Below are 27220 nucleotides of genomic sequence, written 5' to 3'. Positions count from 1 at the left end.
ATAAGTTTTGTTTGTGTGCTTGCTTATTTGAGACAGTGTCTCCCTGTAATCCCAGCTGGCCTGGAACTTCCTATGTAGACCAGATTGGCCTTGAACTCACAGAGGTCTGCCTGCCTCTGCCTCCCAAGTGCTGGGATTAAAGGTATGTACCACCACATCCGGCGTCTTTGATATATATATTTTTCCAAACAGAGAGAGACAGAGAATGAGAAAGAGGGTAAAAGATGTAGGAAAACGGGGTGGGGGGGGGGGGGAAAGAAGGATAAGGATTGGGGCGGGAGTGGTAAAGTGTAAGTGGTGAAGTAACCTGGTGACTTTCTTGATGTTTAGAAAGCCCTGTCTCCTTTTCAGGATGATGAAATCCACCAGACATTACAAACAACTGCAACAAATTCATCTGGTGGCACAAATAATGCCTCATATTCAGATCTTCATAGTGAGACTCATTGATCTTGTATACTCTGGTGAATGTTTCTTGCAACAGGTGAATCAGACCCAAAGACACTGGACATTCTCTGAAGAGAGTAAGAGTTGCAGTTCTGAAGGCCCCTGACTTTGGTTGTTTACAAAGATCAATCCTGTTTGTTGTGATCCTTGGTGTCTTCTTCATCTGTGTATTCTGATGGCTCTTCCCCTGGTTTTAGGAGTCTGCCTACATAATCATATTTTTCTGAAAGATACATCAAAATAAAATCAGTAGTGGTCAAATTTGTTTTAGGGTTCCATTATATGGCAAAGAAGACACTCCTTGCCTCTTTTAAAATCTTACAGGCCAGGAGTGGTGGCATACACATTTAATGCCAGAACTAGGGAGGCAAAGGCAGGCAGATCCCTGTGAGACAGAGGCCAGCTTGGTCTGCATGGAGTTCCAGGCCGGCTGGGCTACAGGGAGATCTGTCTCAAAACATAAGAAACAAATCATACAGAATAAGCTGAATTTTACCCAATGCTTCATTTATATGTATGTAAGGCCTGAATAGAAAGAAACAGTATTAGGGAACTGACAAGGTTTGGGAACTACTCTTTGCAGAAGAGTTCAGTCTCAGTATTTCTTAATTAGACAAATCAGAATCACTGAAGATTAAAAATGGTCATTTGCAAGGCTCAGAATGTTTCTGTTTAGTTTTTGTGGTGCAAGGACTGAGCCTGAGGGTTTACGCATGCTAAGAAAGTGCCCTATTACTAAGCTCCACTCCCAGCCCAATTCTTTTGACTCTTAATAGTTCAAAATATTACAATTAAAATTATAATTAGAGCTGGATATAGTGTTTCATACCTATAATCTCAGCACTTGGGAGGATCAGGCAGGAAATTTGCCACATGTTTGAAGTCAACCCGGGATACAGACACACACACACACAATTAAATATTATACCTGGCACTGTAGGGAATTTCTTATTTAAAAGATTGATGAAAAAAATCTATGGCTAATATTTGAAGTAGACATGAAGAAGGAAAAAGTGACTTTCTTGAGGCTGAATGGGATAAGGTGGGGGTGTGTGGAAGAGCACAGGAGGTCGGAAACTACAGGGCAAGCAGATCTGAGAAACATTCTGGAGAGAAAAAATGTGACATAGTGCTGCACAAGGGACAAAAGCTACTCTATCATTTGTTTTCCTGGGCTCTTTGTTGCCTCTGTCACATCATTATTTTTTCCCTCTCAAATTTTCTCCTTAGATCTGCTACTTTGCTTGGTTTTATGTGATCAGGCGTTTAATTTAGAAGTTTCTACACAGGCAATCCATGTTTACTTTCTGTCAGGAAGTAAAATCTAGGCTAAGTGAATTAAACCAAGTCTAAGTGGATTAGCTGTCAAGTGGGTTAAGAGGGTTCTTCACACAGGAGAACCAAGGCAAGTGCCAAGAAGCCAGGAGCTGCTCCAAAGGACCCAGTTGGAGATAAATGGCTGCCACAGTGTCATATAGGTGGTAAAAATGGATGCTGTAAAGTCACAACAGAGGGGAACAGTATTCCCTCTTTACCACTTAAAGTTATGATCAATTAAATCATTTGACAGAACTAGAGAGATGGCTCAGCAGTTAAGAGCACTGGCTGCTCTTATAGAGGACCCGGGTTCTAGCACCTAAATGGTAGCTACTGACCGTCTGCCAGTTTCAGGGGACCTGACACCCTCTTTTGGCCTCTGTGGCAATATATGGCATGGGTAAACTTACAAACATGCAGACAAAACACTCATACCCATAAAAACGAAATTAAATAAAAATTTAAATCGTTTGAGTACATTATAATTACAGTGTTGATTTAAATTAACTTTGTTGTTGTTGTCTGTGGTGCTTTGGATGGTGCTGGGTTGGAACCCAGGGTACAAGCAAGCTAATTATGTGATCTACTTTTAAGATCCCTAACCTTTCTACTTCATTTTAAATACAAGTCTGTATTTTTTTAAAACTGTACCTTAATAACTCTTAAATATCACATGCAATAGTCATTAATATTTACTTCTGCTTAAAAGATGTTCTAATAACCATGGAAATGCAAGAGATGACATCCTGAGGCTCTTAATCCATGTGAAATAACATATACTTTCTTTGAATACATATTCAATTTTCCAAAGACCTAAAAGAATGAAGATACCTTTGAACTGCATTTCCCATTCTCGAACACTTTCCATCTGTACTGCATTCAGATCTGAGAGATCATCATATTCATCTCTAAGTGCATCTTTATCTAGGCAAAATGTCGCCAGTCCCCTGGAGGCATCCCTGCCAGCAAATATTCCATATGGACCCGCTGAAAAAAAAAGAAGAGACATGACTTAGATTGCCTGAGAATGTCTAAAGAACAATGTCCTCACCGTGACTCATATTTGGTACACAGCCTTAATTTCAAAATATGGAGATGCTGGATGAGATAATTAGAAATTTGTTGGAGATCTGCCTTTTATCAAAGTAAAGCTTTTTACCGAGACTAAATTTAATTGCTTCAGATACCCCAAACCTTGTGTGGAAAATGAAGACTGTAAGCAACTAAGGCAGAGAGCAGACTGAAAAAGGTAAGCAGAAGCAGTTTTTGCTGAATAACACCTTCCTGAATGCTTTAATTACCAGCAGCATCTAAACCAATCCACTGACATGTTTCATTTCTGTCCAAAAGCAGTCACACATCCTCCACGGAGAGGGTTCCTTGGGCAAAATGTGTTAGACCAGAACTGTTCCTTATAGGTGTTTCCTCTGATTCCCAAAAGCCATGGCTACTTAAAAACAAACTGTTTTCCTTCAAGATAACTGTATATATGTTATGGTGGACAATGGTATGTTTTTAAAACTGGTCATATTTTGACCAAATATTTTAGGAAAGGTTTATTGAACATGTGTTAGGCACTCAACCTAGTTACTGGGAGCTGTAAAGGTGGTACAGTCTCAGTTCTCAGATATAGTTACCATCCTAACTTAGAGGACAAGAGAAAAAAAAAAGGTTCAAAATGATTCTTCAGGGGCTGGGGATACAGCTCAGAGACGGAGCATCCAGCATGCAAGAGGCCCTGGGTTTAATCCTCAGCACCACCAATGAACACTTCAGTTTAAAAAAGATATCAATATTCAGTAAATTAAAACAAGTTTGGTTAAATAAATTAGTCCATTGATTTAATGAAATACTGTGTAGCTATCAGAAAAAAGTAATTAGAAGAGTATACAGTATTTACTTTAAACTGGAAGAAAACCCTTAAATTTTGTGTACTCATCTATCATGAAAACACCAGGGGAAAAAGAAAAAAACAGACTTAATAGTACTTTATATTTCTGGGAAATGGAAGAGGAAATTTTACTTCACATAATTGGTAACATGAAAATTTTTAATTTTTATTTATTTGTTTATTTATTTATTTATTTATTTATTTTTGGTCTTTTTGAGACAGGGTCTCCCTGTAGCCCCAGCTGTCCTGGAACTCACTATATGGACCAGGCTGGCCTGAACTCACAGAGATCAGCCTGCCTCTACCTCCGGAGTACTGGGATTAAAGGTGTGCACCACCACGCCCAGCTAAATTTTTATTTATTTAAAATAAAATACATGTATAAGTGTTTTATCTGCTTGCATGTAAGTGTATACATTGTTGTGCAATGCCCATGGAAGCCAGAAGAGGGAACCAGATCCCCTGGACCTGGAGTTATGAACAGTTCTTAGCTGCCATGTGTGTGTGCTGGGAACTGAACCTGGGTTCTCTGCACAGCCAGTACCATGTAGAGCTTTTTAGATTCACCCCCACCCTAAACATTACAGGCTCTTGCCATTGCTCTTGGTTACCTTCCAGAATCTGGCAGTAAGTCTTTAATGCTAAAGACATCAAAATACTTGAGTCACAGGACATGAAGAAATCAAGCTGGTACTGACCTGAAAGCTGCTATGTATGCTCCCAGGGTGAAAAGTCATCAAGTACTGTGAATCCTGTGAGCTACAACAATGATTGGCCTGGCAAGGTATTCCCATATGTGCAATAGTGGCACAAATGTTATGAGAATAACCAACCACTTCCTGTTTGGATTGAAGGCATGATCCACAAGATAAACAGTACAGCCCATGGAAGAGAACATATTACTATTTTCCTAAATGAACAAAGCGTTGAACTTCCCCTAAGCTCTTATATTAATAAGCAAAGATTAATGCTTCTCAACCCTCCTTAAAGAAGTTTCCTTCTGCAGTTAATGGCAATCAACAGAGGGCCACAACTGGTCAATGTGCAGAGAATAAGAGACTATGAAGTGCTCAGTCCTTAATGGGACAGGGTATCACACCCTCTCCTCCCAAGGCTCAGAGACCACCACAGAGGAGTAGGCAGAAAGACTGTGAAAGCCAGAGGTAGTGGGTAACTGCAGCAAAACAATGAATTCCAGAAATTACAGGGCTGTTGCATACATGAACTCATAGTGGCAGTCACAAAGTCCCACCCCTAGCTGAGGAGCTATGGGGCAACTGATGGGTGCTGGGAGAGGAAGAGTCAGTTCTTTTCAGGGATGGGCCCCTGAGAGGCTATCCATGTTCCTGTAGATGGCTCTACACCATACACATACTGGCAGCACTAAATAGACTCAGTGAGTATATAAAAGGGAGCACATGAAGTTGGGGTGAAAGTGGTGGTGGGGGATAGGAGAGTGGATTTGATCAAAATACATTACACATATACATGTATGAAACTCTCAATAAATAAAGACAACTTTTATAATAAAAATCTTTTGTGTGCATATGTCCATATGTGTGTCTGTCTGTCTGTATGTCAACATCAGGTATCTACCTCAATCTCTCTCCACCTTATTTTCTTACTTTTTTGAGACAGTGTCTATCACTGAACCTGGAACACACTGAAAACAAATGACAATTTTTGGCTAGAACGGCTGGCCAGCAAGTTCCAGGAATCCTCCTATCACTACCTCCCCAGCAGTCATCTCTCCAGCCTCATAACAAATCTATCTATCTTCCTTTCTTCCTTGCCTCCCTCCCTCCCTCCCTCCCTCCCTTCTTTTTGACCTTCCTTCCTTCCTTCCTTCCTTCCTTCCTTCCTTCCTTCCTTCCTTCCTTCCTTTTTTAAAAGATACGTTCTCTCTGTAGCCTTGGCTGGACAGAACTCACAGAGATCCACCTGCCTCTACCTCCTGAGTGCTGGTATAAAAAGTGTATGCCACAATGCCTGGCTACAAAAATCTATTAAGAGTTAGTTCTGTCTACATCTTAGTCTGAAGCTGCAGAATGAGCCAAAGAGATCGTTCTGTTTAAAATGTTTTTTTAAAAAAGATTTAAGTAATAAGATTTCCAAAATATGTAATTCTATAAATGACCATTTCTTTAAAGCCTATGAGCTCTACAGATGACAGAAGTCATTTTGAGGAAAGAGCTTTAAAACCACAGTTATTAGCTTCACTAGCACAAACTGCCAGTTACTGGCTTCACTACCATGAACAATTATTTCACTTTATTTCATCTCATTTCATTCCATTTCTTTATTTATTATTTTTTTTGGTTTTTTAATTTTTTTTTTTTTAGACAGGTTCTCCCTGTAGTTCCCTGTGGCCTAAAACTTGCTATTTAGACCACGATGGCCTTGATCTCCGAGATCCAGCTGCTCCTGCCTCTGAAGTGATAGGATTAAAGGTGTGTTCTACCTCGCCCAGCCTTATTTCATTCATTTTTGGTTTCTTGAGACAGGGTCTCCCTGTAGCCCCAGCTGGCCTGGAACTCACTATGTAACCAAGGCTGGCCTTGATCTCACAGAGATCCAGCTGCCTCTACCTCCCAAGTGTTGTTTTTAAAATATCAGCTTTTGTATTTCTGTACATGTTTGTGTGTGACAGTGTGCATATGCCTGCCATCACACAAGTGTGGAAATAAAATGGACAAACTGCACCTAGCTTTAATTTGGGTCCAAGGGATCCCAATTCAGAACTCTAGACTTGTGCTGCAAACACTTTTACCTGTTGAGCCCATGAACAATTATCTTAATAAAGGAACGGATTAGGATAAAGCATTTCCTATTGAGAAGAAAGCAAATAAAAATGAAAAATTTCCTGATTTTTAAATGAATAATGATTATTCCCATACACATATTTGAAAACACTTAGGAAACTGAAAGTATCAAAAAGTACCTGCACCTTTTGAGATCAGAAATTAAGTTTTACCTAAATACACAAACATCTAAGTATCTGTGAATACTAATCTGAATTGCTAAGTGTACTGCATCATAAACTTTACTGGACATAAGAAATTTATTCTCACTAAGACTTATTACATGGAACTGAAGTGGCTTTCCCAAGAATTTTACAGTAGCATTATTAGGTTCTGCCTTTAAGGCAACAATGAGGCATGTAATAATTCCAGCTTCTTTCACTTCTAAGCACTCTGCATATTACCACTGGTTATTAGGTACTATCAAAAATTATCACTGAGCAGTTATATTTTTTCTCATTGACTGGAGATACCTATGATTTAGTTAATTATCTTAATAGTAGAGGCTTAGGGTATAGTTTTGTTTTCTCAAATGTGTTGTCTATATAAGAAAATGGGACACTATTTACCATTGGTCAACATTTATAACTTTGAAACACTGTCTATGATCTCAACTGACATTCAAGAGTATTAACCATTTAGAAAAATAAATCTAATATAGTTTGTATTTACAGAGCAAAACCTAGGGTTCATTAAACTGGAGTTAACTATTTTAGATGAAATGTGAACTTTTAAAATTAAGCAAGAATGGCTTATAGGGCAAAGGTGACCCAGCCTCAGGCAGCCTCTCCCTCACAACCTTTGCAGAACTCTGCATGCTTTTACTTTTTTTTTTTTTTTAAAGATAAGATCTTACGGTGTAGGCTTGGCTGACCTGGAACTCACTTATGCAGGCTAGGCTGGCCTCGAAATCAGAGATCTGCCTGCCTCTGCTGGGATTAAAGGCGTTGCACCACTACAATGAGTTAGAACTTTATCAACTTCAAATAGTGACAAATGAAACACACAAAAGGAAAAATAAAAATAATCATGGATATAACAAACTATAAGTGAGAAATGACAGTTTCTACTTCTTAAAGAATTTTCTAGAACTCACACTTTGGTCTTTCAGGATTTCACAAAGAGGAAGGGATAGATCTTGCTTTTTTCTTTACTTGGCAGTTAAAAGAAAAAGTACAGAATTCACTGACTTGCCTTAAAGTTATGGACAGAACTGGAAGCACAAATTGCCACTTTTCCTATTGCTCCAAACATTCACTCTCCAGAAGACCCACAACTCTGGAAATAAAAAGCATTTACTAACGACACATTTTAGGAGGTACAATTTCAGCATTCTACTCAAGCACACTTCCACTGAACTATTGCCCTAGCACTCTTTTTACTATTTTGAAGTTGCCCATGCTGGCCTTACTTTATGGTGAAGGCTGGCCTTGAACTCACAATCAATCCTCCTGCCTTAACAACCCCCTACCTATCTGGGATTACAGGCTTGTTGCATCAAGCCTGCCTGTAAAATTCCTGTTCAACTAAAATTTAAGAGAATTAACAACAAAAGTCATAGACATCAAAAGCTTTCCCTCTTTCTGTTGCAGTATAGATACTCCCCGTCCTGCATAAATTAACCTGCCAGTCACAACCCACAAACACTTGTGAATGGTGCAAAAGAGAGATGATCAGTTGTTCTAAAATAGCACACAAGCAATTGCAGGCCCTGGGTTCAATCCTTTGCACCACAGAAAAACATACAAGGAAATCCTCAATCTTTGAGTCTGTTAATATATACTAGTATACTCTGGTAAGTTTATCTTGCCAACTTTGCTACAGGAGCCTCAACCCTGAATGGAAACAAAGCAAAACATAACTTCATAGAACATACTATTTTTTGTTTTGTGTTAGGTAGTTTAGTAAGTAGTTTAATCAACAGCTAAAAAGTCAAATTTTCAACAAAAATTTTTTTTGTTAACTTGTTGAAGGAAAACAATGATCAAGTGATTAACATATTCTTCCATTCCTTAAACTATATTAAAGCCCCCTCCTCACATGTACAGACTTCTGCAGAAACATCTAACAGCTGAAGAGGTCTTTGGTAACATTTTCTTTGCTCTTTGTTATAAGGCCACTGAAAAACCTGACCTGAGACTGAGAACTAGAGTTGGAAGGAGGCTTGGAAGTCTGGCAAAAGGACATTTTTCCACATTCATATCATAGCCAATGATTCCTCTTCACTCACACACTTCAGCAACAAACTTAAATTTTATCAATAATACATTGCTAGTTGACTGATCAAAAAACCATGAGCTACTCAAGGAAAGCATATGTGAACTAACACTGCCTTTCTGGTATGAAGAAAAATGCAAATGTTGGCTGGCTATTTTCTGACCATCAAGCAAGACTCATTTAGACAGATGTCCCCCAACTGATTAATAGTTAACCTAACAATTTTTGACTTTATGGTGGTGAAACTATATTTTGGATTTTGATCTCTCCCTGGGACCACAGAAAGGCAGAACTCTCAGGTGCCATTCCCTGGCATCCATGGAATAAAGAATTCAATAAATTAGATGAGTTATCAACACTTCAGTATAAAATGGGCTTGCGTACGATGAATATATTCAATTGTATGTAGGTTAACAGAAGTGTTGTGAGCACATTTAAGGTGGACTGGGCTAAGCTATGATGCTTGGAAGCTTAAATATATTAAATACATTTTCGACTCAATTTTTTTTTTCTTTTTTGTCTTTTTTTGAGACAGGGTCTCCCTGTAGCCCCAGCTACCCTGGAACTGTCCATGTAGACCAGGCTGGCCTTGAACTCACAGAGAGCTGCCTGCCTCTGCCTCTGGAGTGCTGGGGGATTAAAGGCATGCACCACCTTGCATGGCTAAGATTAATAATTTAAAGAAAATTCTTCCTGTAAAAAATGAACATGGTGGGGCTGGAGAGATGGTGGTTAAGAGCACTGGCTGCTCTTGCAGAGAACCTGGGTTTGATTCCCAACACCCACATGATGGCTAACAACTGTCTGGAACTACAGTTTCAGGGGATCCGATGCCCTCTTCTGACCTTTATGGACACTACATGACAGAGGTACACTTACATACATGCAGGCAATACTTTCATCCACATAAAAATAATAAATATTTTTTAAATGTCATTGGGCTGGAGAGCTGGCTCAGTGGTTAAGAGCAATGGCTGCTCTTGCAGAGGACACAGGTTTGATTCCCGGCAACACATGGTGGCTAACAACCATTTATAACTCCAGTTCCAGGGGATCTGATGCCCTCTCTGGCTTCCATGGGCATTGCATGCATGGGTATACATGCACTCAAAATACTCATATACATAAAATAAAAATTAAAAATGAACATTATTTAGCTGAAGCAGAGTCTCTTAAATGTAGTTACATAAAAAAATGTTTCAGGACATCATTTTATAGATGAACTAAAAAAACACCCTAGATAAATGTAAAGATATGGCAAATATAACCCCCCAAATCTTATAGAATTCAGATTTTACTATTAGTTTTGAAAGTCAAGCCACCTTGTGATCAAAATCAACAAACTTAATTGAACACGATGGCACACTCCTATAATCTTAGCATTCCAGAAGTGAAGACAAGACTGAATTTGAGATAATTCTGGGCTACAGAATGAGACAAAAAAAAAGAACAACAGAAAAATACAAGGATGGGCTGGAGAGATGGCTCGGCAGTAAAGAGCACTGACTGCTCTTACAGAGGACCCGGGTTCGATTCCCACCACCTACATGGCAGCTATGAACCATCCTTAACTCCAGTTCCAGGGGAATCTAAAGGCCTCTTCTGACCTCCACCAGCACTGCAGGACATGGGTGCACTCACATACATGCGGGCAATACACTCATATATATATATAAAAAATAAAAATAATAAAATTAAAGAAAAATTTTAAAAAATACAAGGAAAAAATATCAAGAAATAAGTCAATCAACTTCCTAGCTACCAAACCCTAAAGCTGCTTACTTTAATACAATGTAAAATGGTGTGACTTATTTTTGAAATGGCAGCAAACATATGCTCATTAAAAAATGACATCATTTTACATAGCGAGTTCCAGGTCAGCTGGGGCTACAGGGAGACCCTGTCTCAAAAAAAGTCCTCCCCCAAATGGCAACATTTAATAAACTATTCCACAAAATAATTAAAAACTTATAGGGGAGAAATATTCCATGATAAATATTTCATGATTCAAAACCCAGAGCTGGCTACATGAGGTGATACACGTCTTTAACCCCAGCACTCAGGAGGCAAGGGTAGGCAGATCTTTGAATCTGGGGGGCTGAAGAGATGGCCAGAACATTTTTTTGGCCACGCACTATGTAGAAAAGGAAACGAAGACTCAGATTTGCTGAAAAGATGCCTGAACAGGATGGCAAGATAGTTCAGGTGATAAAGTGCTTGCCTTGCAAACAAGACCTGGGCTGGTCAGATGTCTCAGAAGGTAAAGGCACTGACTCAGTAGAATAGACACTTGATGTCAAGTTTGATGACCTGAGTTTGATTCCTAGGACCCGCATGGTAGGAGAACCAACTCCAGCAAATTGTCTTGGTGTGTGAGCACATACCACCCCCCCACCCCGCCAAAATGTGGGGAACAAAAAGAAGACGTGCCGGAGTTTAATTTCCAGAAGCCACACTGAAAATTTTTAAAAAGGTGGGCATGATAGCATGCTTATAATCCCAGCACCAGGGAGGTGGAGACCAGCAGATCGCTCAGGCTCTGTTAGCAGGTAAGCCTAGTCTACTTCCTGCCAGACTGTTGAGACCCTGTCTGATAAAAAAAGGCAATGAGGAATGGCACTTAAGGTTGCTCCCTGCCTTCTATATGCATGCATACTTGTGGACTTGTGTACACACACACACACACACACACACACACACACACAAATCACACATACAACAACCTCATTCAGAACAAGAAAAATATAAATTAATGGCCTCCTGGAATGCTGTTTTAAGTTTCAGATTGACAAAAACCAAGAAGTTCAATCTATCACACTTTTGGTCAGAGGATGAGAAAAAGGCATCTTCATGAAGTGTGTACATGCCCAAGCTCTCAGGAGGGCAACTGAGAAATAAGCCCAAACTAAAAATGCTCACACCATAAGCCTTGGCAACTTCATTTCTAGGAATTTATCAGTTTGTTTCTATGTGTAAATGACTGGTACATGAAGGTTTATTGCAGTGTCACATAATAAGAGACTGGGAAAAACTTACATGCTCATTAGCAGTGGGCTGTTAATGAGAGCTTCCTATGTACATATGAAAGGCTCTCAGGATACTAAAATATTGCTCAAGGTATGCACACTATAATTAAGTGTGAAGAAATAAGACTCATATTCATATACTTTTACTTGCAAACAATAGCTCTTCTAACCATACTCAGAATGATCTCTTTCCTCTATAGAGTGGACTGTGGGGTTCTGAGAAGGAAACTTATTTTTTCACTGTATAGCCTTCTGAATTTTCTATCCCGAGAAATGTATTATCTAATCAACAACAACAACAACAACAACAACAACAAACCCACCTTTTTTCAAACTTATGCATGAGCCCTCATTTTGGGACATACTCCAAACCACTCGAAAGGAATACTTGCACAACTGGTAGCTCATGGGTCTGAGAGATGGTTCTGTGGTTAAGGGTATGGCTGCTTTTGTAGCACCCACATGGTGGCAAATAACCACTTGTAACTCCAGTCCCAGGGATTCAATGCCCTCTTCTGGCCTCTGTAGGCATTGCAAGCATGGGTGCACTTACACAGGTGTAGGCAAAACACTCCTACACATAAAATATATTTTTTTTAATTATAAGCTAAATGAAAAAAAAAAACAACAAAAAAAAACTGTCACTGAGTAACGACATGCACTGGCATCCCAAGAATAAAACAAGAGCAAAGTAAAGAAAGATTTAAGTTTGCTTAAGATTATCAAAAAATTAAGAAGTAGAGGTCAGGCATGGTAGTAGAACAGCTTTAATCCCAGCACTTGGGAGGCAGAAGTGGGCAGGTCTCTGTGATATCCAGATTATCTGGGGGTACACAATGAAACTCTGTCTTGAAAAAAAAGAGAGAGAACAGCTAAGGAAGACACCAGTGTTGACTTCTGTCCTACATATTCATGTTCACACATGCATGACTTCCTCTCTCTTTCTACACACACACATACACACACACACACACACACACACACACACACACTCCCCTTGAGCAGAACTTCAAGAACATAGAGAAAAATGTTTCAACCACAAACCACAACCAATGGGGAAAAATAAATTAATAAAAGGAAAAAAACCACTATCAAATTTGTTAACAAGCAGAAGGCAATGGCATATGGTACTTGAGTGAAGGTAGAACAACGAATCTATAATTTTTGTTTTGCTTGTTTACAGTCAGGGTCTCCCTGTAGTCTCAGCTGGCCTGGATCTCGCTATGTACACCAGGCTACCCTCAATCTTACAATCTGCCTGCCTCTACTTCTTAAGTGCTAGAATTAAAGAAGGTATGCGCTACCACACATAGCAAGAATCTGTAATTTTATATCTTGACCTCAAATTATTATTCCTGAATGATGACAGATTTTTTTTCCCCACCTGTGAAAATAACTACAGGACAATTCTTGCTAAAATGGAGATGGAATTGTAAACAAACAATGAGATACAAGAAATGGCAAATTTTTAAAAATGGTAACCATACGGTAAATATAAAGACTTGTCTGTTAAAGATACTAATCCAACCGTGGCCTGTGGAGAACAAGATTTGGGGGAAGGGAGACCAAGTTCAATATTCTTTTTTTTGAGACAAAGTTTTATGTAGCTCAGGCTGTCTCAAGCTCATAAACCTCCTGCCTCAGCCTTCCAAATGTTAGGACTATAGGCAAGGACCACCATGCTCAACTAAAGTTAAACCAACTCCATTGGATAATACCATGATGTGCTGTCACGGCAGTTTTGTGTATTTATTAAGAAAAAAAATCCGGAGGGGTAGAAAATGGCTGAGTGGTTAAGAGGGCTTACTACTGTTCTAGGGGACCAGAGTCTGGTTCCCAGCATCACATCAGGTGGCTCACAACTGCCTGTAACTCCAGCTTCAAGGGATCCAATGCCCTCATCTGGGCTCTGCAGCACACACACGGCATACACTTAATGCACATGCACACAAATTTAGAAGGGAAAAAAAGAAAAAGAAAAATGAGAAGAAAAGAAAAAATTCAGGGCTGGGAGCACAGGTTACAAGTAGAGCACCTGCCCAGCATGCTTGTGGAGTTTGAGCCTAAGCACTAGGAGGGAGAAAACTCTGTCAAGGTGTCTGTAAGGTGTCTTCAAGAAGTAGCTTTTCCTAATTTACACTGGAATAATATTTGGCTAAAGTTCTTCCACTCTTCCAAAGGTCAAGACAATATCTATAGCCAAATCTTAACAAAAATCACCAGAAGAATGGAAATAAGAGTCATCCAAATCAGCAGAGAAGAGAAAGTAGAAGAAAGAAAAACAATCTGAGAAGGAAGGATAGCGAGGAAGAGGAAAGAACAGGACAGATGCTCCTCAACATATCAATGACACAGCCCAATCTACACCACAGCCCAGCAGTGTGGCCCAAAGCTTCTGCAGTTTCTCCTTGTGCTTTCATGACTAGGAACTGCAACTTGCTGCCTCTGCCCAGCGCCACCTCAGCCAGTACTGACAGTGCTGTACTGTATACTGGTAGACCAAAAGAACAAAATTCAAGATCTGAAGTGTCTATTTCTTCTGAACTATACTGCATTCATACCACTGCCAAGTCAAAAAGTTGTAACCAGAACTATTCTAAGTTAGAGACTTGTCTACATATTAACAAGAAATCACAAAATAAGATGGTAGAAACAAAAACGTACCAGCATTCACAAAACATATAAACTGAGTTTTGAGAAGATTAAATGTTGATATGAATTTAAAAATCTAGCTACATATATCTTATAAGGGAAAAACAAAAACAAAACACCCCACAGATTGCAAGAGCTGTAGCGAGAAATGCCAAATGATTGAATGATTCTATACCTAACCAAAGTTGAAACCAAATCTGATAAAAACACCCCCCCCAAAGCAAAAACAAATCAATGGAGGTGACAGGAGTGGGTCTGATATGACTTGTGCTAGATGGCTTTCATTTGTTCCTTCTGGTTGTACAGTAGGTCTAGTAATAGCTTGGTTTCAGAACATTCTCACACTCCTGTTTGGTACAGTTGGCTCCTTCAGGTTTTAAAATATCATATCCCAAACTTTTTATTATCTAGCAGAAAAATAAGATACTTCTCAACACCTAAGTTTCTTGCTATCTCTGATCATATATAGGATTAATTTCATTCATAGCATATTTTATAACAGACTATAATTCATACTGATGCCTGTGTATTAGCAGCCTGTCCTTATCACCAGACCACCAAGTACATGGGTATAGACTTGTCTGTTCTGAAACCTCTTAATTCCATTTCTCAAAACATCGTATTTAAGGGGCTGGAGAGATGGCTCAACAGTTAAGAACACTGGTTGTTCTTGCAGAAGACCCGGGTTTGAATCCCAGCACCCACATGGCAGCTAACAACTGTCCGTAACTCCAGTTCCAGGGGATCTGACAGCCTCTTCTGTCCTCCACGGGCATTGCACGACATGGGTACACTTACCTACATGCAGGCAATACACACATACACATAAAAAAATAAACATAATATTTAAGGTCTTACTGTAATAAAACCTAAGGCATTCCTTCTTAGTATTTAAAAATGGAGATGAAGCATTATATTAAAAATCTTGAGAAAGGATACAGGTGTCAAAAGATTCCAAGAGTTGGAAGGAGAAGTCTGACATGAGCACACGGTGAGGAAAGACAGATTGGGCAGATTATCCAAAAACCATGAAAAGCACTTGAATGGTTAATTCCACATGTTACTACCTCTACCCTTACTTTTATTCTGAATCAGGTTATAACAAAGTCGTTTACTTGTGTGTGGCAATTAGCCAAACAAGAGCCCTAGTTGGCATCAGAGCAAGAAACTGTAATGACGGCTGGGCTGTGACAACTTCAGGATATCTATGAAGTACTAGGTCAGGCTGAGTTTGGCCTATTTTACAGGTTAAAATGTTAAAAAATAAAAACTAACAGCAGGGCATGGTGGTGCACGCCTTTAATCCCAGCACTTGGGAGGCAGAGGCAGGCGGATCTTTGTGAGTTCGAGGCCAGCCTGGTCTACATAGTGAGTTCCAGGACTGCTGAGGCTACAAGGAGACCCTGTCTCAAAAACAAAACAAAACAAAACAAAAAACCCCAAAAAACCCAACAAAAAAACCCTAACATACTGAAGACAAATTAAACAGGAAGGAAAATAAAGGTTAATGCACTCCTTTCCCCAACCTAATAATTAGGCAGCTCATGGAGAACTTCTTTTATTTTTTTAAATTTTATTTATTATTTTTATTTTATGTGTATGCGTGTATTGCCTGCATGTAGGTAAGTGCACCCGTGTCGCGCAATGTCCTCGGAGATCAGAAGAGGCCGGCCGTTGGATCTCCTGGGACTGGAGTTACAGACAGTTGTTAGTTACCATGTGGGTGCTGGGATTCGAACCTGGGTCTTCTGAAAGAACCAGTGTTAACTGCTGAGCCATCTCTCCAGACCCCATGGAGAACTTCTTAGGTGACTTTTTCCTTTTTTTGGTGGAATTTAAAAGCTAAGTTGGATGTGGCTTTAATATATGCTGATGAAAACATAGGAATAAAGGAAATATTGAACAGGTCAAGTACATGCTTTGACATTCTGAAGATTAAAAGCATGGTATTGGAAAAATTCTACTGTGGCAATATAATTATTGAAGATTATACGCTTAGCATATTCAAAGTCTCCTATGACTGTAAACATGAACTTGATAGGTGATGTGACAGTGAGAAGGTATGACCTGTGAAGCCACTGGATTTGGGTTTGATTTCTAGTGTGGCTACTTAGTAGATTGGTGCTTTGGGGAAAAACCTCCTAATTTCAGTTTTCACAAATGCAAAACACAAGTTATCTTGTAGAGCTATTTGAAACATGCTCAAAAATGGAGCATTCTCCTCCTTTCACTCTGACTTCTAGAACCAATGCTGTTCAACAGAACACTCTGGGAAGATGATACAGTATTCTAAGTATACTGCTCCATGTGGCAGCCATGCAGCTGAGCATCTGATACATGGCTAATTGTTATTGAAGAACTCATTTTTTAATTATATTAATTTCAATTTGATTAGTCGTTTATGTCTTGGGCTGCCATGTTGGACAGCTAGCACAACATAAAGCCATAAAAATCAAATTGTGTTTGAGGCTCAAAACCCTTATGGGGAGCAGAGCATGGTGGTGCATGCCTTTTATCCCAGCATTCAGGAGGCAGAGGCAGCCTATTCTCTGTGAGATCAAGGCCAGCCTGGTCTACACAATGTGTTCCAGTCCAGCTGGGACTACAGGCAGACCCTGTCTCAAACCCCCCCCCCCAAAAAAAAGAGCAAATCTTATGGGGAGGAACCAGGGGAGGGTATTAAGAAAAACTAATTAAGTTCATCCCAGAATGCTGTTTACCAGAGAGTATATCAAGCATATCTGAATTTTCCAGATTTACCTATGTGATCTAAGCCAACTTACTTAAACCTCAGACTCATCTGTAGGAAAGACTTAGCAACCTCACCAAAGAACTTCAAAGATGACAAATGAAGAGATCTGATACTTACAGTAGGTGCCCAGCAAATTCACTGTTTCTTACATGCTCATGTTTTCTTCCCAAGCTAGCCAAGTGCCTGATCTATTAATGAATTTAATACTGACATAGTTAAACACATTTTGGCAAAGAGTTGGCAAGAACTACATTTGTAGTATTAACTTTTAATTTAATTTTTAAGAAGGGGAACTTTGCCAGGTGTGGTGGTACATGCCTTTAAATACCAGCACTTGGGAGACAAAGGCATGAATCTTTGAGTTCCAGGCCAGCCAGGGCTAAAGAGTGAGTGAGACTCTGTGCCCATCCCTTCCCCAAACAACACCAACACCAACACAAAACTTTTAAAAAATGCACAACTAAAAGAAATTATGTCCAACATTATGGAAAATGAACCCACTGAACAATCTTTAATCCTAAAACCATTACTTTGAAATGGGAGTGAATACTGGCTAGGTATAGAAAACAAGCTTTCTAGCTCTCAGCTTGTTCTTTCAAGTGACTAAGATTCTCTGATAAGGATCAATGCTGGCTTAATTATACTTCTACAAAAATTACTTCATTTGAGAATAAAAATGAAATTAAAGGCAAAGCTTAATTTACATTTGTTTCCTAGACAAAGACTTGGCATCAAGGCTCAGAAAGTACAGTTACTACACTTTTATTCATGCAAAAACTCAACACAGTCTAAGCTTCTGAGGGGCTCTGGCAAAATTTAAGTTCTTCTCAATAATAAAATATTCCAGATATTTTTATTAACCCAGGAGCTAGTTCTCCATTCTTTACTCTTACCTTAGTTTCTAACTTCTGTCACACATTTTGCCACCCAAGGCTGCCAAACTGTCTGGACTCTTTCCTAACGTGTGAGGACTAATAATAATTCCTTTTACAAATACTCTAGGCAATCTTTAACCACTGAACACACATTTTAATACCACTGGGGAAAAAACTGTAACTAGGTACAAAATCTGTGTAAAGTCTTGACTTTTAAAAAGTTTATTTGATGTGGTCTGTGCAAATACTGTACTTTGGTCCTATTCTCTCATCCCACATGCTCTTAAGTATTAACCATTTCAGCTGATCTAAGTAGGGAGACATCTGGTGTCTGTATTTATATATCCACAAGCAAATACATACCTGAGACTTTGACGGTAGATATACACTCAGAAATATAAACAACTAAGAAACAGATTCAATACCAAAACTCTCCAGTTTCTTACCTCTAACCCAATCAACAAACCAAAACACATCTAAAATATTAACACAAGCACTGATGTCAAAAGCATACATTCAGTGTGCCAATAAATCTTGTGTACTAACAGATTAAGAAAACCTCTGACTTTAAAGGTTCTGGATGCACTCTTTCCAGTAACAGGTCATTTTTGGTCTCTAACCATTATTCTTACTGTAGCTGTTCTATCTCTTTTTAAAGCTTAATTATTATTAATCACTGCATAACTGGGACACACAATATTGCTCAATTTTACGGGATACCAATAAGTTCCCTGAGTCTGAAGTTTCTTTGCGTAATTTGCAATGTAGATTACAACTACACCGTAAAAGGTCCTCTAAAGCCACTACCTTACACATAGTTCTCTGAAAGCAAAACTGTAAAAACCTATAACTTGCAGAACTGGTGCATGGGAGGGGGCGCTCAGAATTTTCTTTTTCCAAGTTTTGTTTTCTTCAGTTCTTTTTAGGGAAAATACAATAACTCATTATCAACGTGTGTTGGAACACTTGGCTCCCTACTAACAGAGAAAGAACCAGATACACACCGACACGCCTGCTGGGCAGATGAGCTCCACCCTCTACAGTCAGGGCAAATACCTTTGCAGGTTAATAAGATCTGCATTTTGGTTCCTCCTCATCTCATGCAGTGTTAATCTTGGAAAGCATCTTGGAACCAAAACTGGCTTTAAAAAAAATTCTGAGGTTGTGCTTACACTAAGTTCCACAGCCTGGAGGGTTGGGACTAGAAACTACGTGTCCCTAAACTTGGCCCTATGCGTAGTAGTCCGGAGAAGGAAAAAATAGGTGAATGTCAAAAAGACAACATAGAAAAGAAAAAAAGCAAGCTGGGAACTTACAAGGCCGAAAACTTTAGGCTCCCACTTTTGCCATCTCCCCTCCCTCTGGCCCCCACCCATCTCAAGAAGGTCGACAGGGCCAACGTGACTAGAGACTACTTTCAAGAATTTTGAGAATTTCAGCCTAACGAAAAGCTTCTAGTAGAGATGGGGTGGGAAGAGCACCAAAGCCGACGCTGTTGGTGAGTACCCCGGACTCGGCGCCCACAACCAAGGGTGGCACCAGTCCAGGTGCTCGCCGCGGGGGTCTGGCGATGTCCCTGTCCCCCCTTCACTCCTCACCCGGGCCGTAGAACTTGCTGCCTTTGGTCACGTCGAAGACTTTCCCATTGACCGCGAGGAGGATGCGCGGCTGGCGCGCCCCGTCGTACTGGCGCAGCTGCTCCAGGCTGAAGTCCCGCTTCTTCATGCGGGGCAGCGAGGCGGCAGGGCTCTCCTCGCCCGCCCCGGGCCCCGCGCCCAGACCCCGCCGCCCCCAGCGCACCCACAGCCGGTAGGCCCCCAGCAACACGAGCGCCACGAGCGCCACGTTCAGCAGCATCTCCCCGCCCGCCGCCAGCAGCGCCGCCGCCCAGCCGCCCCCGGCTGCCACCGCTCCCGCGCCGCCCCGGCTCTCGTCGCCGCCGCCGCCGCGCTCGTCGCCCCTCCCCAGGGTGCCTAGCTTTACGTCCCCATCACCCGCCGCCATCACTGCCCGCCAGCGCCTTCCTCCTCCCGCCCCCTGCCCTCCCCAAGCCCGAGGCCAGCCCCGCCCACCGGGCGGTCTCGCAGCCAATCACGTGAGAGAATGGGGCGGGGCCTCGCCGGCTGACGATTGGATGTCGGGGTAACGTTGTCTCGCTTCTCTCTGGCTGCTCTTAGCTTTCGCCGGCCGCGCGCGCGGTGACGCCCCGCCCACCTCGCCCCACAGTTCCCGGCTCCGTCGCTCTCTCGCTGTCTCTTTGCCTTGGCTTTGGAAGGTCCAAGACAGGGGCGGGACTGAGAAGAAAGGGCCCAGACGGCCGCGCGCTTGCTCGTGCGCACTCACGTACCTGGGCGGGGCGACGCCAGGGCGCGTGCGCGGACTCGGAAGCGCCAAGCGCTCGACTTTCCTCGGCAGCCCTTCTCTTCTTTGCGCGTGCGCCCGTTAGTCACGCTTCTCGGTGGTCGCGGGTGGAACCCGCTTGCTGGGACACCTCAGCGCGGGCTGGGGCCTAGGGGAGGGCGGAACGGAATCGGAACTGCTAGTGCGTCCCCTCGGGGGCGCAGCGGCAAGGCTGAAGCTGGGCTGCGGTGCGGAGCTCTGGGCTTGAGTTCCGCGCTGGCCCCGACGCTAGTCTTAGGGAATCCGGGCCGCCGCTGCTCCTGGAGGATACCCCGTACTGGTCCGGGCCCACGCTCCCGGGCCACGCCTCCCGTCTCCGCCGGCGCAGGGAAGTTCGTGGTCCTGTTGCACTGTCTAGCCAGCTTCTGCTGTGTCTCCGGGTCGTCCTCCAGCCTGTTGGAGCCCTCGCTTTACAGCGTGAATTACGCCACATCCCAATTACGCCAGCTAGTTTGACAGACCTGCACCTGCCGTGCATGCGGCCGCGTCTGCATCTTCCAGCCCTGTGTTTTAAGGACGGTGGATCGAGGGAGGTGCCGTGTCCCTGTAACTTTGAGGAACCGAAGGGATGGAGGACAGGCATAGATAAGGGGTGAGCTACGGAGGGCTTGTTAGGTACAAAGTTCATTCTGGCCTTAACCTGCGAGAGGTAGCCCAGAAAAATAGGGATAGTCGTTTGTGGTTGCTATTAGTTTTGGTAGTTACATGTATTAGTTGCTATAGTCTTTATAGGACAGTAATGTCAGGCTTTAGAGAAACCACTGAAGATACTGATTAACAACCTAGAGAGAGGATTTAGCAGGCAGGCACCTTGAAGGGGTAGCATGGGAAACAAGGTAACAGGTTTTGGTAACTACGCGAATTAAGACTCAAAGCTAGTGGAGGTATTAGTGCAGGGGTTGGCAAACATTTTCTGTAGCAAACTACATAATATTTTAGGTGTTATGTGCGGTAAGGTCTCCATTCCAATTACTCGTAGTTAATACTTGAAGGACTGAATATGGCAGTGGTCCAGTTAAAACTACTTATGGACACTGAAAATTTCAGTTGCAATGAAATATTTTGTTTTTGAGGTAGGATCTCAAGTATCTCAGCCTGTCTTTGAACCTCATATGTAGCTGAGAATAACCTCGAACTGGTCCTCCTACCCCCTTCCTGAATGTTAGGCAAGCCCTCTACCACCAAGTGAGCTACATCTCTAGCACATCCTTCTGGTTTTTAAATCTCTTAGAAATGTAAAAGCCAGTTTTAACCCTCAGAAGGCACAAAAACAGAGGCTGGAAAGATGGCTCCCCGACTAAGAACACTTGCTGTTCTTCCAGAAGACTTCGGTTCAGTTCCCAGCACCCACATGGCAGGCAGTTCTGTCTTCTGGCCTTTGTGGGCACTTCACACATACCAGTAAACATACCAGCAATCAAATGACTGGTACAAATAAAAGTGACAAATCTTTTTTTTTTTAAAAAAAAAAAAAAAAAAAGAATGTACAACCCTTCTAATAATGCACTTTGCAGCCTAAGACCTTACCTGGATGTACTGTGTCCATACACTCAGATCCTCACCTGCATCGTGTTTTCCTGCTTTAAACAATGTAAATAAGTTACTCTGTTTAGCAGTTCCTTGATAATAACCTGTTTCTGTTCAAACATGTCTGGTAACATTCTGAAACCAAGGGAGATGGTCCAGTCTGGCCTGAACAGTTTTTGGGTGTGCACACAATAAGGTGGACTCTGTCCATTATGTGCTCTTTTAGGGAGAATTCCATATTTACTATCTTATGCAATGCATAATTGGGCCTGCATATCATTAAAGCCATATATGTTATGGAAAGGCACAGGTATAGTAGAGAAATGGTACATAACATAAATCTCTCAATCAAAATAGAGTCGTAGCTTTTCAACCAAGCCCTTCTCTTGAAACTCAGTAATTGGGGCACTTGAATATTCTTTCATTCATGTGACCTGATGTCACTTTTAATAAGAATATTTTGACCTATACTATTTCTTTGCCAAATTTGAATAAAGTTTCTTTGCCTCTTTGCCAAAAAAAGGTACAAAAATAGCTGTAAGCTATAACTTGCCAACCTCTGCCTTAGAATATTTTTTGAGCACAGTGAACAGCCTTCAGTAGGGAGTAAGTGACCATCTACTGTTTGCACTGAAAGTACAGGAGTAAAGTCAGGTTGACACAGGCAAACCTAAATGGTCATCTTACATTTAAAGACTAGAAGTCGAAATTGTTTTAGGACTTGGTAGCAAGAAATGGAGATGCCAGGGATGGAAACAAGATCTGAAAGAAACTGGTCTTGGGGAAGAGATGTTGGTAGCACTCTCAAAAGTGTCTGTACAGCTGAAGCAACAATAGCAGACAAACCCTGGAGACTTCATAGTAGGCCATTCATGTCTTACTGTCCAGAACTGGGTCACTATCCCTAAAGCAGTAACTGACAGCGAGATTGCTTTTTGTTACCTGGCTTTTGGGAATTCTGCAAGACTCTACCAGGCCTTTGACATGATTGGTCTCTTAACTGAATATTGGTGTCACCCCATACATTAGGACATGAAAAACTCTCTTCCTCCACTGCCACACATGCTCCCTTAGGAGGGTGGTACTGGTTGGGACATGCTCCCTTAGGAGGGTGGTACTGGTTGGTACTGATTGCTCTGGTATAGATCAATCAGGTTTAACCTTGGAGCTGAATTATAAAATATTTAGATTTGTTTCACCTGATTGGTTTGGAAGAATTAAAAAGCATTATAGTTCTGTTGCCACTTATGTAGGATAGGAAATGTTGGGTAGTTAATATTAACTAGCAAAAAGTTCTTTGTTCTTGGCAGGACAAAGGTCTTGACTTACACTAGAAATCCCCCCTACACTTTACTCAGAGCAGGTTATTTATTGTAAGCCTCCTGAAAGTATAAAGGAGTGCTTCCTTTTGTTGCCCTGAGGTAATAAATCTTTCCCAATAGGATACTCCTGATTTGAACACTGCAATAACTTTCCAGCTGGTGACTTGGCCTCTTTTCTAACTTCATTCCCATATGAAGGGACTACTCTTGTATTCTAATTTCCTTTGATCAGACATTAACCTCAAGGTGTGGTGGGGTTTGGTAATTCATGAGGCTGTTTGCACTCTCAAACTCCTTGCCTTCTTTTTCCTGGACAAACTTATCTCAGATGTTCTATCTTACAGTGATCCTTTTCCCCTTAGAATGCATGGCCCCATGTCTTCTACTTGTGTTCATTCGAGACTGCTCATGCTGTCTTCTCAGAGTGCCCTCATCTCATTTCCACCTATTCAATGATATTAAATCTAATTCTCCCTGGTGAGGTCTGAGACTGATTTATTTCTTTGAATGTTTATGGATCCCTTGCCTGTATCACCCATTTTGGCCTTTTATTCTTGATTATTCTGGGTTTTTGTTTTGTTTGAGACAGGGTCTCCCTCTAGCCCCAGCAGGCCTAGAACTTGCTATGTAGACCAGGTTGGCCTCCATCTCCAGAGATTCCCCATGTGCTGGGATTAAAGCCATACACCACTATACCTGGCTTTTGGTGGTGTGTTGAGAGAAGATCTCACTGTGTAGCCCAGGCTGCACTCAAATTCAGTATGTCACTGGGCTCTTGATTTCCCTACCTCAGCCTCCTTAGTGCTGGGATTATAGGTGTGCACCAGGCTATTGAATTATTGAAATTCATTGAATTCCAAGACTCCTCCTTGTGCATTTGTTGCTGTTCTTTCTGATTATTTTCTACCTCTTTTCCTCCTTGTCACTACCTTTTAGAGATCATCTGCAAGCACATGTCATTTACATTTTTTTCTCCCATTCCTACTTTTATTCCCTGGCACTGTATGTACTTCCTGATTTGCCTGTCTATATGGAAGATGCACCTCTGTAGTCATAACTTTTCTCTAGGAGATGTTAATACTACCCACCTATTATTTCCATTTCTCCCCCCATGCATAGCAGATCTGTAGTTCCTTACTCCTTTGACATGAAATATGGTCAGTGATATATGATTGGAAGTTACAATGTCACTTGCAAAGAAAAGCTTGGAGCACCTGTGCCCATTGGTCATGATCTCCTATTGTCCTGTAACTACTGTCTTAGTCATTTAGAACATTCACCTTTTGTTTTCTTTAGTGGCTTTTTGGGTTGATAGCTCATGGGCCACTGTCTAATTTTCTTTGGGATCTTTCATAAGAGTTCCAGCCAGATACTGTCTAGAACAGAAGTGATTGGGAAGCTTGACTAGCTCTTATGGCTTAACTTTTCTTCCTCATGTTCTTCCAGAGCCTTTCTTCACATGGTTTCTCCAGAAGAATAGCCTGTTGGCTCAGGACTCTCAAAGAGGAAAGGCAAAAACTTCCAGGTTAGGTCTTAGGTTTGGAAACAATGCATTCTATTGGCAAAATGAGGGGAAACCAGCTGTTGATGGGGGTTGGGAGAAAGTGACAATATCTTTTTTTTTTAATGTAAAAATTTTATTTATTTTTATTTTATGTGTATGTGTGTATTGCCTGCATGTAGGTAAGTGCACCCGTGTCATGCAGTGCCCACGGAGGTCAGAAGAGGCTGTCTGATCCCCTGGGACTGGAGTTATAGACAGCTGTTAGCTGCCATGTGGGTGCTGGGATTCGAACCTGGGTCTTCTGTAAGAACAACCAGTGTTCTTAACCGCTGAGCCATCTCTCCAGCCCAAAAGTGACAATTTCTGTCTTACCACTCAATGTTTCACATGATAGCTGCTTCCATCAGTCAAAAGTCCTAGAGTAAGGACAGAGCAGAAAAGAGATAACACTTGGTATATTCTGGACTGATGTAAAAATTGGTAAAAGAAATAGGGCATTGCTATAACAATCTAAAATAGGAGGCCTGAAACATGCAACATGTTTCATGTATTAGTGGTTGGTTGTTAGGCAGCATCCAACAGACTCACGCTTCCACTGTGATATTCAATAAATATTTCTCAAAAAAGAGTCTGTTTCTTGTAATTCTTCCCTATTTTAGTAGAAAACACTTAATATCTCAGACATTTCTTGAAGTGTGGAGGAAGAAACTATCCTCTACTCCAGGCTACCAATGAATTTCCAGATGTGCAAGCTTGGCACTTGTAGTCTGCCTTTCCCTCTCCTCCCTCTTAAGAGCCAGGGACATGTGTTCATCTGCTACCTTACACCACAAGTTTCATAGTGGCTCTTGCCAGGGGACACCTGGGTAAAGGTACCAGAATAGGCTTCCTGAGGGGAAGGGAAGCTTTTGGTTTGGGAGCTAAGTTCACTTCTGGAGACTGACAAGACCTGATGTTTGAACATAAATTCACAGTGTTCAGAGAGTTCTGAAAATTGGCTGTGACAATTTTGAACTTTAGTACAAAGTTGGCACTGATTACTTTGGCTGTAATTTGGAAGAATAAGGCAGCCAGGTATGGTGGCACACACCTTTAGTTCTAGCACTCAGAATGCAGAGGCAGGTGGATCTCTATGAGATTGAGGCCAGCCTGGTCTACATAGTTAGTTCCAGATTAGCCATGGCTACAGGGAGACCCTGTCTCAAAAGTAAAAAACAATTTGATCTGAAAAATTCATATTGAGAAAGGAGTAAAATAAAATTGGAGACATTTTGACTTTTGGTAATGTTTTGGATTCTCCTTTATAATGATAATGGTAGACAAGCTGGAGGGGCATACTCGAGATGACAGTAGAACAGGTTATGAATTATAGCCATAGGCACAAGCTGATTTAATTGAGGTATTGTTCTGAGCCATTAGGGTCTTCTGGGGAAAAAAATTATGCTTTATCCCTAGTTCTAGAAGGTCCTACAAAAGGTAAAGTCAGTGTTATTGAAGTGGGAACAGGACAGCCCAAATCGCTGATTTCTCCAAAGAGATAACCAACCAAACATAATCTCGGTGGATAAATTGGAAAGGGAGTTCTTTGTTGATACACACCCTAAAATTGTTTATGAGACTGGGTCTCGTAACCCAGACTCGCTTGAATTTGTAATCTCTCTCTCTCTTTTTTAGATAGGGTTTCCCATAGCTCCAGCTGTCCTATAACTTGATATGTAGTCCAGGCTAGCCTTGATCTCAAAGAGATCTGCCTGCCTTTGCCTTTGGAGAGCTAGGATTTAAGGTGCACCACCCTAGCCCAAATTTATAATTTTGCTTCAGTTTCTCTGGGGTTGAGATTACAGGAACTGCCCGGTTTCTCCAAATAAATGTTAAATTGATACATGACATTTCTTTGTCTTAAGTCTATTTTGCAAAATATTTAAGTTTGTGGTGTAATGTAAACATGAATATTTTAAAAAGGAGCCGGGCATGATGGTGCACATCTTTAATCCCAGCACTGGGGAGGAAGAGACAGGTGGATCTCTGTGAGATTGAGGACAGCCTCTTACGTAACAGCTTTCAGGCTGTCCTGTGGCAACAGGTAGACCTGTCTCAACAACAACAACAAAAATGGATTATAGAGCCAGGTGAGGATGGCATTCTGCTGTAGTCCCAGCACTTGGGAGGTAGAGGCAGAATCAGGAATGAGAGGTCTTCAGTTTGAGTCCAGGCTGACCTACCTGACACCATGTCACAAAACAAAATAACAAAACCCAGAAGAGTTATGGCACTTAAAAATGCAATGAAAATATAAACCACATAGAAATTGAATACTCACCATTAGCCACTTTCACAGAATTTTTACTTTGCATTTACATTTTTGTTTCATTTTCCATAGGTTGAATGCTTTTTTTTTTCTGACTATATCATTTCTTAAAAAGGATTAAAAAATTTTTGGTGGTTTTATTTTTTATTGAATTTTGTGTATTTCATACAAAACATTTTAA

At 41.2% G+C, this 27220-nt stretch overlaps 1 protein-coding gene across 1 annotated transcript; it reads right to left on the bottom strand.

Moving 5' to 3' along the window:
* Positions 1-356: 356 nt before the first annotated feature.
* Positions 357-20007, bottom strand: Pgrmc2 (progesterone receptor membrane component 2). Its single transcript, XM_008830334.3, has 3 exons — positions 19577-20007; positions 2596-2751; positions 357-670 (listed from the first exon to the last, which is right to left on the bottom strand). Exons 1-3 carry the CDS (start codon positions 19980-19982, stop codon positions 573-575), a joined length of 660 nt encoding a protein of 219 aa, XP_008828556.1. The 5' UTR covers positions 19983-20007; the 3' UTR covers positions 357-572.
* Positions 20008-27220: the final 7213 nt, after the last annotated feature.

This window comes from Nannospalax galili, unplaced genomic scaffold (genome assembly GCF_000622305.1).
Source record: "Nannospalax galili isolate Female #2095 unplaced genomic scaffold, S.galili_v1.0 scaffold1631, whole genome shotgun sequence".
NCBI lineage: Eukaryota > Metazoa > Chordata > Mammalia > Rodentia > Spalacidae > Nannospalax > Nannospalax galili.
The sequence above is the reverse complement of the archived record's forward strand: the minus strand, read 5'-3'. Positions and strand labels throughout refer to the sequence as shown.

What these genes read in the sequence shown, in the direction of transcription:
- Pgrmc2 (XM_008830334.3), bottom strand. Translation starts at nt 19,982, where the DNA reads ATGGCGGCGGGTGATGGGGACGTAAAGCTAGGCACCCTGGGGAGGGGC. An exon ending in CAGCAAGTTCTACGGCCCGG is followed by an intron (nt 2,752 to 19,576) that starts GTGAGGAGTGAA and finishes TTTTTTTTTCAG; the next exon opens with CGGGTCCATATGGAATATTT. An exon ending in ATGGGAAATGCAGTTCAAAG is followed by an intron (nt 671 to 2,595) that starts GTATCTTCATTC and finishes TGTATCTTTCAG; the next exon opens with AAAAATATGATTATGTAGGC.